We start from the raw sequence: 20,851 nt of genomic DNA on the forward strand, positions 1-20,851 counted from the left end.
TATATATATATATATATATATATATATAAATATATATATATATATATATATATATATATATATATATATATATATATATATATATATATATTTATATATATATATATATATATATATATATATATATATATATATATATATATATATATATATATATATATATATATATATATATATATATATATATATATATATGTATATTTAAATCTATGATTTATTGTTGCTCTTTTAATCAGCTAAAAAAAAAAAAAAAAAAACATTATGAATTTCTATTTGCAATTTTTTCTACCACCAGTTCAAATGAAGGTTTTACCATCTTGCTTTTAGATTATTTTTAACGCACGAAAGGAATTTGGCTGGTACATTTATTACTAGACTCAGACTATGGCCAAAATTACATGTTGAGACCCGAGATGGTTTATATTTCTCGTGGGCAGTGGGTATATAATTAATTATATGGCTTTCCCACCTTTTTCTCTCTCTTAAAGTTCCACCTATATACGGCTTATTCTGCCAAGAATGAAAACGACACACAAAAATTGCCGAAAATAGCGTTACTTAATGTCTAGAGTATTCTAAGATCTACTCATTCTATTCGATAACGCCATAACGTGGCAAAGTCAAACCTCTATAAACTGTCCATGTAATGCCCCGTAAACCAAACATTTTTTTTTTAGAAAAAACACTATATTCGGTGTTATCCTTAGTCACATTTTCAGTGACAGAAATTAACAGTATTCAAAGAAGATGACATCATTACACAGCTCTAGGACTGTCCATTAGGGTCCTCCAGCCGACAAAAGATGGATATTGTGTTAATGATATGAATCAATAACAATAATGTCGTCCAGGATCATTAGAATTTAAGCCACAAATTACAATTATTCAAAAAGATGATATGAAGACAAAACTCAAGGAATGACAATTCTTTTACAAAGGATCACTAGATTTTCAGTCAAAATTTTTACGCATTTAAAGAAAATGATATCATGCCGAAGCTCTATAAGTGTCCACGAAACATATTTCTTAAAGAGATAGAGAAAAAACATTATCTTGGATGGTATCATCTATGACAATAGTGTCATCCATTACTTTCAGACATACAAATCAAGATGTATTTACAGAAAACGACTACATGGCAGAATTCCAATGCTGTATATGAAGTCCCCCAGTCGACCAAAGAGACAGAAAAAGTACTATTTTGCATATTACCATGAAAAGCAATAATGTTATCAATAATATCTAGATTTTCAGTCACAAATCACAAATATTTAAGAATGATGGCATCAAGACAAAACTCAGAACAAAATCTTAGACATGATATCTTTCTTCTGCTTTCTAAATTCACACTAATTAGTTATTTCCTTATTTAGTTATTAATTAATAACTAAAGTTATTAATTAGTTAGTTATTAATTAGATTCCACAATTAGTTGCTACTGCCAGGTAAGTTCTCGTGAATTAAAAACATTTTTGTACTGAATAAGCTTTGGAAATAATACGTTCCATATTAAAAAAGCATGTAAACTCTGATCACTCTTAATTTCCTTTCAAAATTATATTTAGAAAAAGAAAATTTTGGCTAAACAAGGTAAAACCTTGTTCAGAATATCAGATTTTGGGGCAGAGGGAGAAGGTCATAATACCCTTTTACTCAAAAATTTGACCCTATCTTGCATTTTGACAAAACAAGACCCAATCTTCGCCAGACTTTTGGGCAGATGAGGAGGTGGAAACTTTGTTAACCGAAAAAAAATTTGCTGAAATATCTCCGATCTTAAATAAAATGTAAGTTCTGATCACATCCTGTTAATCCGTTTTATTTGTGCTTTCAAAATTCCAATCTTTAAAAGAGAACCTCGGCTAAACAGCGCAGGACCTAATTTAAAAAGTCACGCTTTGGGCACAGGATGAGGTGACATTACTCCCTAATATGGAAAAAATACCTCCCATGTAAATAATCGTACTAATTCTGATCCTTCATTTTAATCCCCTGTAAAGTTTCACTTAAAAGAGAATTGCAGCTAAACAACGCACAACAGTCTTCAAAAAGTGTTAGGAGCGTCTTCAAAGTTAGTGGTAGTAGAGGAAGGTGACAATACTTTCTCACTTATTATTTTTTTAGACAGAACATATCCCGTTTTTGATAAACAAATTAGTTCTGATCTCTTTCTTTCAGATATTTTAAGTTTTCCCTTAAAATTCAATTTTGAAATTTTGGCTAAACAAGGCACAACCTACTTCAAAGAGTCCACAACCTACTTCAAAAAGTCAGGGACAAGTTTTTTTAGTTCAGAAAATCTTTGACAGAACGTCTCCCTTTTTCCGTATAAAGTATCTCCAATTTTCCGTAAACACGTTAATCTGATCACTTTTGCGTCATGAAAAGCAAACAAGCACGGAATTTAAAAGATTGAATTCCAGATTGCAAAAAAAATCCATAACACATAAAAATACTTGGATAAATGTTAATTGCACTTACAGTTCTTAGCAAGAAAAATAAACAAAACAACAAAAAAGCACAAAAAACAGAAGCAAAAAAAAATTCAACAACAAACTGCACCAACAGGTGGTCCCATTAGCTTGGACGGACAAAGAGCACCACAGCGGTGACGTCACTATCTCCCGCAAATTATTCCTTAAAAATACTTGAATTCACCTTTTTTGCCTTGCCTTTCACGCTTCACCCAATCTGATGATGGCCCTGGGCGGGAATCCTACCAAAAGAGTCAAAACATTACAAAACAGTAAAATTCGACACTTGAATCTTGAAGAAAATAGGAATCAAGCGGGAGACAATCTTTAACTCAACGGTATTTTACAATCCAAGACACGTAACAAAGAATAAGTAGGTTAAGGCAGTAATTTACACCCCTTAGGTTGTTACGTCACTTAAGTAGGTTAAGTTTCAGAAACCAAGCCTCTTAAGGGGCTTACAGAAGAGCTTTAGAGAAAAATCGTTTCCTGACCATTAATTAAATTTAAAAAAAACAAGTTTTGTCACAACTCTACTTTTTTACAGCAATAAAGAAAAACTTTAGCGTAAAGAGCGAGGTGTTGAGGAGGGGGAAAACCCTTTCGTATACGGAATAATTTCTGTTCGTTTTTAGTTTTAATGTCGCTCCTTACTTGCAGTTAAAAAAAACTTTTTTTTTTATTTAATAATATTCCCAAATGAAGGGCTATTGAAGGGCACATAAAAATGAAAGGCTATTGTAGATCTTTTATTGAGTATAATTTCCGCGTATATAGTATTGCTTAGTTATGCACCAGCTATTAGGAGGGGTGATTGTATTTCTCTATTGTTGGGGGAAGTGTATTCTCTAAAAAGTACATTTTTATGCCATAGTTTTAAGTTTTCCATGAAAGATCCTTCATATAAATGTCAAGGGCGAGCTTATCCTCCTCTGACTCCCCAAGTGAATTGAAGAGGAAGGGTTGATAGGGCTGAAGGCCCCTACCCCCCCCCCCCAAAAAAAAAAGAGGAATATTGCCTTATATTATATTTCTGTGTATCTTTCCGTATGAGATTAACCAAACCATGGTGGATATTGCACCCATGATTTTTATTAATCTTAAATTTTTTATTATGCATAAACTTGTCATCATGAATATAAAATGTAGTATCCTTAGCCCAAACATAACTAATTATATACTAAAATTTGAACCCTCTTCCGTATTTCGAGAACCAAAAACTGTTTTCCAACCATCAATAAATTGGTGGTCAAATCAATCAATTAATCATTTTATCGTACTAAAAAAAAAGAAAAAAGTGAATGGTTTATTTGGCTTAGGAAACGTAGCTTTAGGAGGCCTATAACCATAATAAACACTACAAATACAATGAACAATACACTAAATTCAAAATACACAAAAAATGAGAAACATAGAAAGCAGAGAAATAGAGAAGACCTGCTTAACATTACTACTACTAACAACTCACTGCAGCACCAAGCCACCTGAGGCTAACACAGCTACCCGCACTACTCCTCCATCCCAATCTATTAAAAGTCTTCCTCTTTAAAACTTCCCAGGAAGTTCCCATTTCCTTAAATCTTTCTTTTACGACTTCCTCCCACGCCAGCCGCGGACTACGAACTTTCCGTTTAGCCCTAGACGGTTGGCCGAAAAAGACATTTTTTGGCATTCTGAAGGAAGCTTAAAAGGCCACTGGTGTTTGGTACACCAACTTGGTATATATATCTCAGGTCGTCCTGAAGTGACTGAGGTGACATTTTAAAGGCGTTTCATTTCAATTTCAAGAAGCTTTAGCTGCTACAAATGCAATTATGCATCCACTTCCTTTCTTTGCACAACATTCACACGGAGAAGAGGGGATAGTTATAATAAAATTTAGGGTCAAGACCTCAGGTTTTCTTGGGCATCTTAACTTAGTAAGTTTAAGCACTATAGCCATATTCTGAGTTGACCTAAAACACCTAAGAATTTAAATTTAATTACTTTGATAAATTTAATATATTGTCATCAATATCTGCCATATTATTCAGATATTTGTTATTCCCTTCCTAGTTTCTTCAATTTTTCGCGAAATGCGCCTTTTCGCTTCGTAATTAATCTGACTACCTACGGGTCAACCTCCACAAGTCTCGAGTTCTTAGTTTTCCCTATTAATTACCTTCCTTTTTCGTGGTTTCGACTTTGTAAATTGTGTCCCCCTCTTCTTTTTTATTTAACAAAGAATACCTGTTATAACTGATCCACTTTTGTGCGTCAATTTGAAATATATTACCACACTAACCCAAGACCATATCCAGGGGGAGGGGTCAGAAGGATTGCCCTCCCTCCTAAAGATTTGTTAACTCGTAAAAACGTAACAAAAATGCTTATAAAAAAAAATTGTAATGCGTTTTAAAGTTTTTTCAACAGCCTCCCCCCACCCCAAACCAAACCAAAATCTTGGATACGGCCTTGTATCCAACGAAACTCTGAAACTTCATCAGAAACAATTTTTGGACTTGTATGGGCTCTGACAGGCGAGACAGAATGGGGAGAGAAAAAGGAGGAAAGAAGAAAGAAAGGGAGGGGGAGAAAAGAGAGTTTTAATGCAGGAATATGGCATAAAGGTTGTTTTTCGATTGCGATACAAATTTAGAACCCTGACAAAACAAGCGGACTAAATATAGTACAAAAAGAAGAAAACTACCTGTTGATAGGGTAAGAATGCTTCATCTTCTAAAAGAAAAGGGGTAATAATCGTGTGGGGTACATGAGCAATTTGACCACGTGAATTTCTGCACTTCCACCAGTTCTTGCTATCGTCAATTACCTAAAAGAAAAATTAATCAAATCTATACAAAGACGATAATTCACGTCATTTTTTTAAAGAAAAAAAAGGAACCCGATTACCTTAAGCTTAACAGGCTTCTCCAACTGGACCTATTCTAATTAAAATTTAGTCTAAATGTATTATAAATAAATAAATTTAATTATCAAGTTGGATTTATTCAATAAATATACTAAACCGTTAATAGTGGAAAAAACTTTTCAAGCAACGCGATGAACTTTTATGATTATGTTAGCTAGAGTTATTGATGTTTTTGCACAGATAAGAATTAGTTAATAGTTTTTCTATTAAGCGATTTGCTACAGTCAACACAGAGGTACGAACATTCATTTTGAGTATCTTTTTAACTGGTAGTTAAACAACAGGATCAGGGAAATCGACTATTTTTCTGCGAAGTGCAAACATTTAAGTATAAGGTTGAAATCTTTTAAGTGAAAAAACTCATTTATAAGGTACATAGACCAGACAAAGGATTGCAGACACTCAAGAGCAAAATTGGTCCTTTTGAATTTTAAATTCTGCAAGTAAAGTATTTTTCTAGAAGTTTCCAAGGTCTTCGCTTACGTGGTAAAGTGGACTATGGACCATAAAAGGAAACAAATTAAGATACAGCATTAATTACGCATTCAACTAACTAGGCCACTCGTATAGGACATTCAACTAGGCCACTCAAACTAAGAAAAGAGGAATAAAATCAGCCTAGAGTGGCTCTTCAGAAAACAAGAGACAAGTAAAAGTAATGAAGAAGGTAATTTCACGGAATCCCACGGAAGTTATGAAAACAAAATTCGACAGTACCAAAATCGTTTCTCAAGCAAAATCTTTTGAAATCTTTTAAGTGAAAAAACTCATTTATAAGGTACATAGACCAGACAAAGGATTGCAGACACTCAAGAGCAAAATTGGTCCTTTTGAATTTTAAATTCTGCAAGTAAAGTATTTTTCTAGAAGTTTCCAAGGTCTTCGCTTACGTGGTAAAGTGGACTATGGACCATAAAAGGAAACAAATTAAGATACAGCATTAATTACGCATTCAACTAACTAGGCCACTCGTATAGGACATTCAACTAGGCCACTCAAACTAAGAAAAGAGGAATAAAATCAGCCTAGAGTGGCTCTTCAGAAAACAAGAGACAAGTAAAAGTAATGAAGAAGGTAATTTCACGGAATCCCACGGAAGTTATGAAAACAAAATTCGACAGTACCAAAATCGTTTCTCAAGCAAAATCTGATCCGATTTTCCACGAGAAAGTTCTAGCATTAAAATGCGATTATCGGGGCCAAATATGCACATTATCTCTAGTTTAAACAGGAAGGTTTAAACTGTGGTCATATAATTACTGATTAAACCCCGTCAGAGACTCTTCAGCTTTATCATCATCCACTGTGAAGCTATTTTTACAGCCCCAAAAACATCGTAAAACTTCCCTTCTAGATTTGTTTCACCTTCGGAAATAGAGTCACAAGGAACAAGGTCAGGCGAGTAGGGAGGGTGCAAATTGATAGTCCACCCCTGACAGTCAAAATGGCCGTAAACAAAAAAGGCTGTGTCCTGGGACGCTGCCAAAATCGAGGAACCACTCACCTAACTGTTTCGAAGGTAATTTCGAAGACCAAACTGCCTTTCCATGACGATAAATAAAAGCTCAAATAGGATTAAATATTTTTATTAGTCAATAATAATTCACAAAAATACTAGATATTTTGGTCACACTCCTCAAAAAAATTTTGAAGAGGAGTTGTCTTTTCTAAGGAAAAAACTAAGAAGCAATCCATTGAGCAGACTTCTTTGAAAAGAAGAAAGAAGTTTCTAAGGAAGTCCTGGAGACAACTCAGGAGAAGGATGTTTTTTGTTCCTTACCATATGTGCCAGGGCTAAGTAAAAAACTTAAAAGAACTTTACATTTCGATAGCAAAGTGGGGTCAATCGGATCCCGTGTATTTGCAAAAACTCAAATGCGGGGCGTACTAACCAGAATTTGAAAATCAAATGGCTACAACATCAAGATTCGGATTTCGTCGGCTTTAGAGCAACATTCCAAACCAGAAAATTTCACTTCCGCTCTATCGGAACATATTTTGATTTTCTGGATCATTTTACCTTTTTCGATAATGTCTCTTTTATTTCTAAGGACTTGGATTTCAAGCAAAAATTTCCAGGAAAATATTGAAATTAAGAAAATTTTATTCAAGAACATGGCTTTGAATAGAGACACATGGGAATTTGGCTTGAACTCTATTCACAACAATCTATTTAAGTCAGTTAGAGTAAAGTTTATTTCACCCAATGCGTTTAACCTCTGCCTAATTACTAGTTCAAATACTGCTAACAAGCAGGAACCTGGAAGGTCAAGGAGACATGCTTCCTGTATTGCATTGAAAAAAAAAAGGCCATTAAACAATATGCAGTTATTTTATTTTGTATATAAACTATTGTTCCTAACTGTTTTATTTTAGTATTTCTGCTGATGACGGTCACTGAGCATGTGACCAAAATCTCCACTGTTCTTGTAAATTCAGAATTATCGCTGTCTAATAAAAGGATTTATCCCTCATTGAACTTTTATTTATCCTAACTGTCAAAATTTCCGTGCACTTGCTCTGCAAATCTGGCTACACATGTCTTATAACTTTCAATTAAGAGTGTTGGTAAATAGTTCAAAATTTAAGTTTATTAGCCTTTACTATGAGATAAACAAAGAAAAGCTCTGCCTTTCTGAGGGAAGTAAGTAGCGAAATAGAAACTAAAAATGAACAAAATTAATTATTCTGTCCCCATTCTGAGTTCACGTTATTAGAAAGTTTTCCAGCTAAGTGTCAACACTGCTCAAAAGCCTATATAATCACCTGTTACCACGGAAGTGATGGCTTGGCGTATCCTTAGGATATGCTCTGAATAAGTACCGATAATTTCTGAGTCAGTAGAAAGTAGCAACCTGTTACATCCGGGCGTATATGTGAGTGCGTCGTGGAGTATTATCAACTGTGCAAAATACATTACAACATCACAGACAACTCTCCAGTACAGCTTCTGCGCGCCTATCCCCTCACCATCGTCTTATCCGTTTTTTTCGTTGACTTTGTGTGTGTATTTGTTTTTCTCTTTGTGTTTTTTGAATTTCATTTTTTGTATGTATTATTTAATTTTTTGTATTAACGTAAAAAATTTCTATTGTCATTACTTTTCATTTTTTGTATGTTTTGCTTTTTTGTGTGTATTTAATTGTTTGTACTCAACATTTTAATACTTTTATAGTGTTGTTGTGGGTAAGAAATATATTATTATTATTATTATTATTATTATTAAACTCGAGCAACGCTTTTGCGTGAAACATTTGGTTTAAAACTGTAAAATCTGCTCCGGGAACTTAAGAACAATTTTAAAAGCTGAATAAATAGCTTATACTAATATCATATTCAAAGATACTGCTCATCATATTCAAAGATAGCTGCAATCCAGTCGGCCGATAATCACTGATCCAGTCGGCCTTCCACATAAAGAGAGTTAACGAAATCATTGTGGAAATGTGCAATTTACTGCGCTCCAATCCGTAAATTTACAATTAGGGAGATTGCTGAAAATGTCAACTTAAATTCATTCATTTCATCCACTTCAACTAATGATTTAAACATGCTTCCAAGTGTGTTTGATATTCGTTCATAAAGAGATCAACCCGAAATAGACTCACTATTTTGGAGCAGGGTAATAACAGGTAAAAATTCAAAGATTTTTATGCTATGACACAGAATAAAGGCCTGACCTTCCCAATGAAAGAGAATAAGTTAACCACTATCAAAGAAAATGCAAAAAAGTCGGTCGAAGTTGCAGACAATTTTTTTCCAATTCCACGATATATTCTACTAAAAAGGGAGAATACATCTTTCCAAGAGAAGTTTAAAAGTACAAAAGATCATGAACTCGAAATAAAAAAGAAATAGCATATATCATTTTTTTTAAATTTTCACTGAATATTCGTTTTTATTATAACATTGTCTTCGTCTCGAAAAGTGGGGCTAAAATGAGGATCTGTGGAGTAGGCTCTTATGCATTCTAGCGACTCTGGGCTTGAAAAATTGAGAACTTTATACCTTATAGGTAAGTTTTATAGGGCACTAAGGTAAATTTGAACCACTTTGTTTCCAGGGTCAGAAATTTACTCTTTAAAATGACAGGTATTTCTTCTCTTGGTATATCTTCCTTTCTCTGAACTAATCCTAAAACTTGAAACCAATTTAAGGTATATAAATATTAGGGCTGAACTGGGGCAACAAATTTTGGGCCTGCTCCAAGGGAGCAGACATTCAACCAACCATAAAAGCGCCCTTCAACATTTGCGACAACAAATATTCGGCGGAAAAGGGTTGCTCTTTGGATAGAAAACCTGATCCTTTCTCCGCGACAGCATACCAACGCATTATGCATTCTCGATCCAGGAATTTTAGGCCAAATTCAACATTCCTCTGATTCTATGATCCCCGTATTTGCCGCATTTGGCTCCTACAGACTTCTAACTGTTTCCTAAATTAAAATATCCCCGGAAGGAAGAGATTTGCCTCAGCTGACAAGATCCAAGTAAATACGTAAAGTTCTTCGCACCCTTCCAGAAGACAATTTTTCAGGAATGCTTCCAGAAGTGGAAACACTATTAGAATCATGCGTTCATTCACCGGTGGACAACTTCGAAGGAAATCCATCACAAAAGCCAGTAAATCCTACCATTTTTACGTTAAAAGTTAAGTTTTAAAACTCTCCAATCACATCTATCTATCAGTATGTATAGATAATTTTGATGACATTCAACTTTGACGAGCTTTCCTTTTTTGGTTTTTTCTTCTCTTTTTGCTGGCTAAATTCATATTGATGAAAGTGAGACCTACATCCAAGTCGGGGGACCCCCCCCCTATATTTACAACTGTTCCAAATATAACGCAACTAAATAAAACCTATTTCATGTCTATTTTATGCAGCATACATCTTTCTTTCCTCCAGTTTCATTTTTAAGTATTTTAATGGACTCCTTCAAACAAGCTTATTCAAACACTTATATCGTTTAAATTCTAAACCACGAAACAAGTCTTGTATTTCATTTTCTGTCAGAAATGACGTGGATATTTTCATTGATAAAACTAAAGCCATAAAATCCGATTTTAATCCAGATTTATGTTGTACCTCCATATGGAATTCCCTTCCAGTTAAAATTCGGCTACGTCATTCTTATGGACAAATTAAAAAGAAGCTAACCGACCCTCTCCTATGCCTAGAGAGTTAGTTCTCTCCTCCCTTTTCTTTTTCAATTTGTTTAATCCATTTATTTTAATTGGCATGTTTTTTAGATTACTTTTTTCTTCTTTTTCTTCCTTCTTGTCCTTCTGTTTGATATTATTTAATGTAACGTTTAGTCTCCCACTCTGACAAGCCAAAGAGCCTTTGTAGGGGGTCTAAAACTCCATTTTTTTAAATAAATTGATTGATTTGATTGAATAATTTCATTTCAGAAGAAAGATGTTCCTTGAGAAGAAAACTTTTCGAAGTTCACATGGTATAACTGCTATCTTTTCATCATTCAGCCAAATTACTTAATCATACTCCATTTTTCAAATGGGAAAAAAACAAGGTATATATTTTTCAACAGAAGAAGTCTTTGTGTGAAATTACTATAACTTTTGTATAAAGACCGAATACAATAAGGCTTACACCCACAAGAGAAGTTTGAGATCTCCCTCTCTCACTCTCTCTCTGATTTTATGTTTCTTTTTCAAGATTTCCTTTAAATTCCATATTATTGGTTAGTTCGTCAAATCTCCTCTCCTCTTGACATAAATTTCTACATTGGTGCCTGCCAATATTCATGCCATCAACAGGGGTTATACAGATATATTTAGGGGTTTATCGAAATGAGATTTAACAGGAACGGAAAGCGAAATGGTATTAAACTAGCAAATTCAATATTTGATTGAATCGAATGTTGAAAGGGAAAATATTGATATGCATGAGAAGACCTTGACAATGACTCAATAAAAGGTATCTTTCCCCACCCTTGCGTGCAAATTCAACCATAGCCTAAAATTAAAAAAAAACGATGTCATAAGCAAATGTTCAGTCAATAACAAGGGTTAAAAAAAAGGTACAAAAACAGAGATAGGAACAACCAAAATTAAATAATTTCTGGGACCACCCTGGATAATCATGATAAAACATAAAATCACGACGAAAGGAAGAAAACGAGGACAATAAACAGACAGTGAAACAACTGAAATATTATGCAAATATTTCGGTCAAGACCTCCGCTTGACTGTCCTCATGGAGAATAAAACTGATAAAAATATAAAAAAACAAACCTTAAAATAAAACACAAAACTAAAATAGGATGACCCTTTCTGAGTCACGGTGAGAGGGTGACTCTACCCGAAATATTTGCATAATTTGTCGATCTTTTCAATAGCTGTTTATTGTCCTCGTTTTCTTCCTTTCTTCGCGATTTTATGTTTTATCAACCAAAATTGGTTTTAGAAAATATTTCTTCATAATAAAGGAAAGCTGTCTACCTCTAAAAGTTCTCCTCGAACAACTGTCAGCTCTTTATCATTATTTGCGGTTCTTGGGTAAGTAACTTGCACGATTCTCGCATCTCGTTTTCGAAGTTCATCAATCCATACACGTCGTCGACGTTCTGACATGTCTTCAATGCCTCCTCTATCCCCTGAATCAGCAGAAACATCACTACCCGGACGATTTGAAGTGCGGTAATCAGATGGAGGGGTTTCAGATCTATTAAAAGAGACAAAAAAAAAACTATTTGATCTAACACTTGCATTAAATCATCAAAAGTTTTAGCGGGTTTAGAATCATCCAATCAGCATTAAATTACTACCTTTAGGATGATTTGAAATCCAGTAATCAGTTGTAATGAAAAAAAAATTAAAAATTTCGAAACTCTCCTTCAGGTAAAATCAAGAAAGCGGACTAAGTGTGACACTGGACTCCTGATTCTTTAACTTTGGAAAACTTAGAACGGACCTAAGTCAATATTAAATTAGAAGCTTGCAAGATAAGACGCTTCTGCAAGGTAAATTTGTACTGCTGTTTCCTCCTTTTTTCTTTGTTTTTTCTTCTCTTTTTGCTGGCTAAATTCATATTGATGAAAGTGAGACCTACATCCAAACCGGGGGAGACTCCCCTAGATTTATCACTGTTCCAAATATAAAACAACTAAATAAAATCTATTACATGTCTATTTTATGCAGCATACATCTTTTTTTCCTCCTGTTTCATTTTTAAGTATTTTCATGGACCTTTCCAAAACTTCCCCAAACAATTATATAGTTTAAATTCTAAACTACAAAAGGAGTCTTGTATTTCGTAATAGTACAAAAAAAAATAGACAAAAAAAAAATATTTGATCTAACACTTGCTTTAAATCATCAAAAGTTATAGCGGGTTTAGGATCAGCCAATCAGCATCAAATTACTACCTTTAGGATGATTTGAAATCCAGTAATCAGTTGCCCAGTTATAAAAAAAAAAAAAAAATCGAAACTCTCCCTCAGGTAAAATAAGGAAAGCTGACTAACTGTGATTCTGGACTCTTGATTCTTTAACTTTAGGAAACTTAGAACAGACTAAGTCACTATCAAATTAGAAGCATCTAAGATAAGACGCTTCTGCAAGGTAAATTTGTACTGCTGTTTCCTTCTTTTGTCAAAAAGGGGAATTTTTTTCAAAAATCATGTGATTTTTTATTTTAATAATTCAACTGATAGGAAACATTAAAACAAGCGTATATGAATCTTGATCTTGATGTTCCCCCTGAAACTACAGCTAATTCACTAAATAAACATCTTGCCGCAATTGTACAAACCCACCCTCCTAGCTTATGTAATATTCCCTGCCCCCTAGCACTACACCAGGATATCCCAGTAAACAACCTGTTGATGTTGAGACGAAAATACGAAAACTAAAAAGAACTTCAATATGCCTCCTGGATATTTCAATTGATTAGTAAAAGCATTTCCTGATAAATTATCAAAACCTTAACTAAATATTTTTTAACACAATAACTAGGAGTGGTTCATTCCCTAAGTGCTGGAAAAAAGGATATATTACACCCATACAGAAGAAAGATGTAAGCTAAATACGTAAAGTAAAGAAAAATTCAATACCCCCCCCCCCCGATATTCCAATTGATTTAGTAACAGCATTTCCTCATAAGTTATCGAAACCTTTATCAAATATTTTTAATACAATAAGCAGAAGCGGTTCATTCCCTAAGTGCTAAAAAAAGGATTTATGACACCCGTACAAAAGAAAGGTGTTAGTATGGATTTTTATGGAGTCCGACGAATTACCTTAACAACAATATTTTCTAAACTGTATGAGAGCTTCGCAGCAGACTGGCTTAAGGAGACGATCCTTGAACTTATTGATGAACAACAAATTGGAAACATGAAAGGCTTATCAACGACACATTACCTGATCAGTCCTCTCGATACTGTATATAAACTACCTGACGAGTCAGATACCTGGCTCAATCTCCTTTCAATTGACCACCAAAAGGCTTTTGACATTGTTAGTCATACCGTTTTAGTTGAAAAATTGCTTAATCAATTTAAAGTACATAATTTTCTAGTCAATAGTATTGCATCTTTTCTGTCAAACAGGGGTAAAGTTGTTAATTACAAACATGTTTATTCTGATCCACTCCCTGTTTCTTGTGGAGTTCCGCAGGGTATGCTTTTAGGTGCTTTACTATTTTCGGTAATGATTAACAATCTTAGTAATGAATCAGCTAATCGATGGAAGTCTGTGGATGACATGTCATTGCTAGAACAGTACAGAAGAAATATTAAGAGTAGTGCAATGAAAATTCTTGAAGACGTTGCATGTGAAGCAGTCTAGTCAAAAATGAAAGTGAATTCCCATAAATTAAATATTAAGACCCTTAGTATTCTTAAATCAAATACATCATTTACAACTCCTATACCTAATGAAATAAGCGCAACAAAAGCTGAACTCTTAGGTGTTACACTGATTAGCAATTTGAAATGGGTATCCCACATTTGTTGCATTGTTAAAGAGGCTAGTGCATCTCTGTCTCTTCTTAAGTTATTTGCTAAATTTTCAAGCCCAAAAGCACATATCCTCCGCCTTTATATATCTTTTATCCATCCACTCCTTGAGTATGCTTGCCCGGTGTGGCATTTTAACGTTACGGTGGATCAGTCCGATAGGGTAAAAATTATCCAGAAGAAAGCCATGAGAATTATTTATGGTCAGGGCAAAGCGCCTTACATTTTACTCCTCAAGGAGTTCCGCCTCCCTACCATGGCAGCCCGACTTGTTCCTCTTTACACTAATTTCAGGAATAACCTTCTTCGTAACCCAGGCTTTCAATGTATGCTCCCAGCCCCTTATTGCCCACCAAAGCCCTGTTTACCCCGATCAAAAGCACAAAAAAATCAGTTATAAGTCCTATTAATGCAAGAACTGAGCGTAACAGAAAGAGCTTTGTGCCAGCGTAACAGAAAGAGCTTTGTGAAATCATAAATAAATCAAAATTTTTATATACCAAGTTAATGTGTCGGTGTATTTTTAATGTGTCAGTTTGGTTGTTTCATTTTTATTTGACAGACCAGTTGGGCCCATCGCTGTGTGTTTTTATTATGTACTTCTTTTTTTCTTTTCCTTTTTTTATACAATATAGGCTACCTGACAGAAAGCAACAAGTTTGGCAGTTTAATGTTGTGAGAGTTTGCTGGTTAAAGTGTCATTATTCCTATGATTACATTTTTCAGTTTTGCTGAGCAAGGGAGGGAGCATCACTCTGGTGGACGTATTATATGTATATTATGTACCTATTATATATACGTATTATATGTATATGAGGATTGGTCAGATTTACCTGGCTGGATTTTTCTGGGTAATATCCACGATAGATATCCCTTTATTTTATGCAAAAAGATGAAATCAGCATTTTCACCAAGTCTTTAAATTTACAAACAATGAGCCAAAGATCGACCTGAAGGAATAGTTTTGACCAAAAAGCCTTTTTTTGGTTTTTGGACGAGGGGGATGGGGGAAATATTTTTTTTTTCAGTTTAAACAGAAGAATGTGTGCTACAGTTCTTTATATATATATATATATATATATATATATATATATATATATATATATATATATATATATATATTTTAATTTAAAAATTTTTTTATCGTCCGATCCAGCCTTTTTTTATCGTACAACATATCCGTCCGACATACTTCTAAGACATTGATTTAAATGAGAGCGGCCGAGAGGTCAAATAATGTACAAAGGGGAAGAACTGATAAATGAAGCCACAAGGGTAAAAGCCTTAATTAAGGAAATAACCCATATAAAAGAGAAACTTAGTAGATATATCTGTATAGTAATGTGAGCATATGTTGGTTTGTTGAGATCATAATCATATAAGCAACTGAATCTATACGACTGAATGACCCGAAATGAGGCCTTTGAGCCCTTTGTTTACAGGTGCCTTTATTAGGAGATATGCAATGGGTCTTTATTATTGTCTTTCCGATTGTACTTATGTTGTTTTTAATAGCTATATGGCAGATATCCACATGAAACCTGAAATCTTCATCCAGGTCTGTTTCTAACTTTTACTAGTATCCAAGGGGAATTATAAAACTAAACGAGCTTTTTTTAATTATTTTTTTCTATTACAATTAATTTACTATAGCAAATCTTCAACACAACCTCCTGCACTTCTGCAGGCGGACAAGGCTCATTACAAAGGATCATTAGATTTTGTTTTTCATTTTTGTCTCGGAAATTCGATTTCATTTGTTTGAGAAAGTTTATTTTTAATCTCTTGTGCAATTTCCTTGTGTTCCAACACAGCCAACATGAATAACTTTTCAACACAATCTACTTTAAGGTCGATACACTTCTATAAGCGAGCCGTTTTTTAACAAATCTAGAAATATCTTTATTAGCCATGTATTTGCTGCGTCTTTTTCTTCATCTGTCCTATCAAAATGAATGCCTCTTAACTGTTCTGTGAGAATAAGGAATAAAAGACAAGTCATATGGGGATTGGTCTAGGCTATAAGAATCTCAACCGAAATTCTCTCAAAACTTCTTTTGGAACGCGTGAAGAATGCGCTGGGACACTGTCCGATGGAAAAGGATACCGCTTTACAGCTTTCCTGGACACTTCTTAGGCAATTCTACTCTCACTTTTCCCACTCTCACTCCTACATAGCACTCTCACTCCTACATAGCAGGCTTCTCAGTTCTAAAAGTCTACAGTACAAATCCTTCAGAGTTCTAAAAAAACGGTTGCCATCACCTTTTTGACAGAAATTCCGCGCATTTTTCGAATGCCCCTTGTAGCATCTATATCCCTTCTGCTCCCCCTTTTCCGGTATGATGTTAAATGGAATTTTAAGTACGCATGAGAAGCAAAAGACAGGGTTAATAGCGCTCGAATCACGCCAAAAACCATACAACAGATCTGGCATTATTTCCAGAAACATTTCCATGCTTTTACCCCAATGAAAGCCAAAAACTTTCCCAGGTAAAAGCATCCTAGGCACACGAAAAGAAACCAGAAATACACAGAAAACAGAGAATATAAAAAAATGGGTTGAAAAAGAGAAATCACAAACAGATAAAACTGAGAAAACCTGCTCAACATTAGCTAACGAAAAAAAGCAAAAAGAATAAAAGAATATGAGTACGACAATTCAGAAAATATCTGAACTCTGTTTTAAAAGAGGAGAGAGAGCTATCAATTGGGATGAAATTACAAAGTTAAAACGAATCAAAAGTGGCCAGTTTTTGTACGGCTGCCGACAAACGTTTAAATAGGGTAAATTCCCTTGAATAATGATGTAGCAATAAAGACTACTTGCGCAATGGAGACAGGGCAAATGGACTGGATATATAGGGATAAAGTTCCCTGGTATGCTGAGTAAGCCAACTTTTGGTTTTGTTTAGTAATTATTTGCTCATGGAATGATAGGCTTGTATCTGTGTAGAGACCAGCCAAAAGGGTAAAGCTAAGGAAGACGAAATATTGCTGTAACTACTTTATTTCAAGAAGAAGGAAGAAAGCACAAAAGAAATTTGCCATTTTTTCCCCTGACCAAAAAGCAACGAGCTTTGCAAGATTTTGAAGCCAGATATTTATTAGTAATAAAAGAAACAAACTGAAGAAAAGAAGCTTTGAAACACAAGCTTTTAGGGGTAAAAAAAAAACTAAAAGTCTTTTAAGAAGAGTAAAAACTAAAACAATTTCTAAACGTTACAGAAGACGGTAGCCCCACCCCCAAGAACACTAAATGTACAAAAAGCTAAAAATAATTATAATATTCAGAAAAAAGAGGCCCTTTTCTAAAAAAAAAAAAAAAAAAAAAAAAAAAAACAGCAGAGCCTATCGAACGAAAGGCAGAAAACCGTTATGCATAAGCCAACTCTGTTGTGAAGATCGACAACCTACAGTCTGTTATTTTGTAATGACAACTATTCGATCCAAGTTTCCGCTGTATAACGTCACGTGATTGTTTTCAGAGCTAAAGATTAATAAATGGCTTAGAGTCACAGACACTTAACAATAATACGAGGCGTGATGTTTTTCTCAAGCCACCTACTCTCTCCTGAAAAGTGTTGTTAAAAAGTTTAGTTCATAGAAACACTGAAACACGTTGAGTTTCGCGTTTTTTCAGTTATAAAGAGTTTAAAATGTCATAGAATGGACTTGTTCATTTTAAAGCTGAAACCTCCTTAATGGCAATTATGTATACCCAAGATTGCTTTTGTTGACGGATTCATTGGCTATTTTAGGCTTTTTTCACTAGGTATTACACAATGGTGTTAAGCTACCTTGTCATTAAAATGCACATTTTTTGTTGTACATATAGAGAAATCTCGTTCTTCATCTTATTCCCTAACACCCCTTCTTTTTTCCGTAAAATAATCGTGTAGTATACGTTGCAGTTGAAAAACATATTTGGTGCATTACTGGTAAAAAAAAAATAATCATTTTTTCTTATTCCCTAACACATTCCCTAATAACCCTTTCTTTTTCCCTGACAGTATCGTGTTAGAACACGTTGTAATTGTAATGTATATTTGTTGTATTTCAGATAAAGAAAACGCCCCTTTAATCTTTTCATTCACTTAGTTACTAGGCTACAAAGGAAACAGCTTCAACTATTTCAGTTGTTTCTCTTTCATTATTTAAATGACTCGACCCTTAATCTACAAATTTTGGTTTTGATCTGCAAGTAGCAGCTACTTTATCAAACTACTTTTTTTGTATATTGTTCTGTCATGCAAGATATCTTCAAAACAAAGGTTCTCAACCAAGGGTATGACATGTATGCAATGGAAAATCCTAAAATCAACTGACGTAAGATATGTTGAGGAAAGCTTCATCAGTCAAGTGGAGGGGATGAGGAGCAAGGGCAAGACACATGTGCAATGGGAAATCACATTTAACATGTTAAGGATAGCTTCATCTGTCAAGTGGAGAATATAAGGGGCAAGGGTATGAAACATCTGCAATGGAAAATCACAGAGTCAAATAAGATATGTTGAGGATAGCTCCATCAGTCCAATTGAGGGATGAAGAGGAAGGGTATGACACATGTGCAACGGGAAATTACATAGTCAATTGAAACAAGATCTGCTGAGGATAGATTCATCTAAAGCGGAGGGGGTGATGAGCATGGATATGACACATGTGCAATGGGAAATCACACATTCAACATGTTGACGATAGCTTCGTCAGTCAAGTGGAAGGGATGAGGAGCAAGGGCATGAAACATGTGCAATGGGAAATCACACAATCAGTTGATAGAAGATGTGTTGAGGATAACTTCATCAGTCTGATGATATCTCCAGATAAGTGGAGGGGATAAGAAACAACATGAAAAAATAGCCATCATATGGGCCTGAACCTTGAAGTTTTCAAACATTTAAGAGCTCATGTTTTAATTAATAGCCCAAGAGACTTTAAGTATGATAAAAAAAAAGAAAATAATTACCTTTCACGCCTAAGTGGTGATGGAACTGATCGTTCAGAATCATAGAAGTACCTTTCATTCTGAAAAAAAGAAAGAGAGATGTCACAAGAGTACTGATCCTTGGTTCAGTCAATCACAATACTTCAATCACGAAAAATGCAGGCTAAACTACAAAGGATTCGCGGGATAAGAATAACTTTCTAGGGGAACACCTTATATTTTTGTGTTACCATATATTATTATTATAATTTGACAGGTTCTGATTAAATATCATAAAACAATGGAGAAAGGCACCAATTCCACCAATCCTTTGGGATAGAAAAGAGTCTCCTCTTTTCACACACAGAACATGTTCACCTAAATTTAGTATTTAGTTAATAAGATGATTCTCTTAGAAAAAAAGTGAAGTAAATTTTTCCAGATGAATTTTGTTTTAGATTGGGGTATTAATCCTCAAAAACACACAAAGCCTTGGGTGCAAAAATATAGAAAAAACGGAATGAGCTAGCAATCTATTTAGTGTTTGAACAGCTCGTTTGTATCTATCCTATTTGCAATAACTTATGTTATTCTTCATGGCTGTACCATACTTGTTTTGTTTTTCTTTTGCATCGGAACAAAATAATACACCTGAAAATGTTTTCTTCTTTTTTTCAAGAACTAAAGCATGTGAACATAAGAAAAACAAGAGGCTTAATGCCGGTCAGGATTTAAAATAAAGCTCTGAGTCACGATGTCCTTCTAAATATCAAAATTCATTAGGATCCGATCACCCACTCGTATGTTATAAATACCTAATTTTTTCTAATTTTTCCTCTCCCTTTAGCCCCCCAGATGGTCAAATCTGGGAAAACGACTTTATCAAGTCAATTTGTGCAGTTCCCTGACACTCCTACCAATTTTCATCGTCCTATCACGTCCAGAAGCACCAAACTCGCCAAATCACGGAACCCCTCCTCCCAACTCTCCCAAAGAGAGCGAATCCAGTACGGTTCCGTCGATCACGTATCAAGGACATTTGCTTATTCTATCCACCAAGCTTCATCCCGATTCCTCCACTCCAAGTATTTTCCAAGATTTCCCCCTCCAACTCCCCCTAATGTCAAAAGATCTGGTCGGGATTTGAAATAAGAGCTCTGAGACATGAATTCCTTCTAAATATCAAATTTCATTTAGATCCGATCACCTATTCGTAAAATAAAAATACCACAATTTTCACGTTTTCCAAGAATTCCGGTTTTCCCCTCCAACTCCCCCAAATGTCACAGGATCTGGTCTAAATTTAAAATTAGAGCTTTAAAGCGCAAGACCCTTCTAAAAATCAAATTTCATTAAGATCTGGTTACCTTTACGTAAGTTACAAATACCTCAATTTTCAAAATTACCCCCCCCCCCCAACTCCACAAAAGAGAGCAGATCCGGTCCGATTATGTCAGTCACGTGTCTTAGACAGGTTTTTATTCTTCCCATCCAGTTTCATCCTGATCTCACCGCTTGAAGTATTTTCTAAGATTTCCGTTTCCCCTCAACTTCCCCC

General features: G+C 34.5%; 1 protein-coding gene across 1 annotated transcript in view; it reads right to left on the bottom strand.

Annotated features, from left to right (window-relative positions):
* LOC136032732 (epidermal growth factor receptor kinase substrate 8-like) overlaps positions 1 to 20,851 on the bottom strand; it is a 110,439-nt gene that overhangs the window by 28,224 nt on the left and 61,364 nt on the right. The window contains exons 10-13 of the mRNA XM_065713056.1: positions 19,336 to 19,394; positions 11,851 to 12,073; positions 5,164 to 5,286; positions 2,659 to 2,716 (exon numbers count right to left, since the gene is read on the bottom strand). Coding sequence (XP_065569128.1) covers positions 2,659 to 2,716; positions 5,164 to 5,286; positions 11,851 to 12,073; positions 19,336 to 19,394 — 463 coding nt within the window. The remainder of the gene's footprint in view (positions 1 to 2,658; positions 2,717 to 5,163; positions 5,287 to 11,850; positions 12,074 to 19,335; positions 19,395 to 20,851) is intronic.

The sequence above is a fragment of the Artemia franciscana genome, chromosome 11 (assembly GCF_032884065.1).
Source record: "Artemia franciscana chromosome 11, ASM3288406v1, whole genome shotgun sequence".
Lineage (NCBI taxonomy): Eukaryota > Metazoa > Arthropoda > Branchiopoda > Anostraca > Artemiidae > Artemia > Artemia franciscana.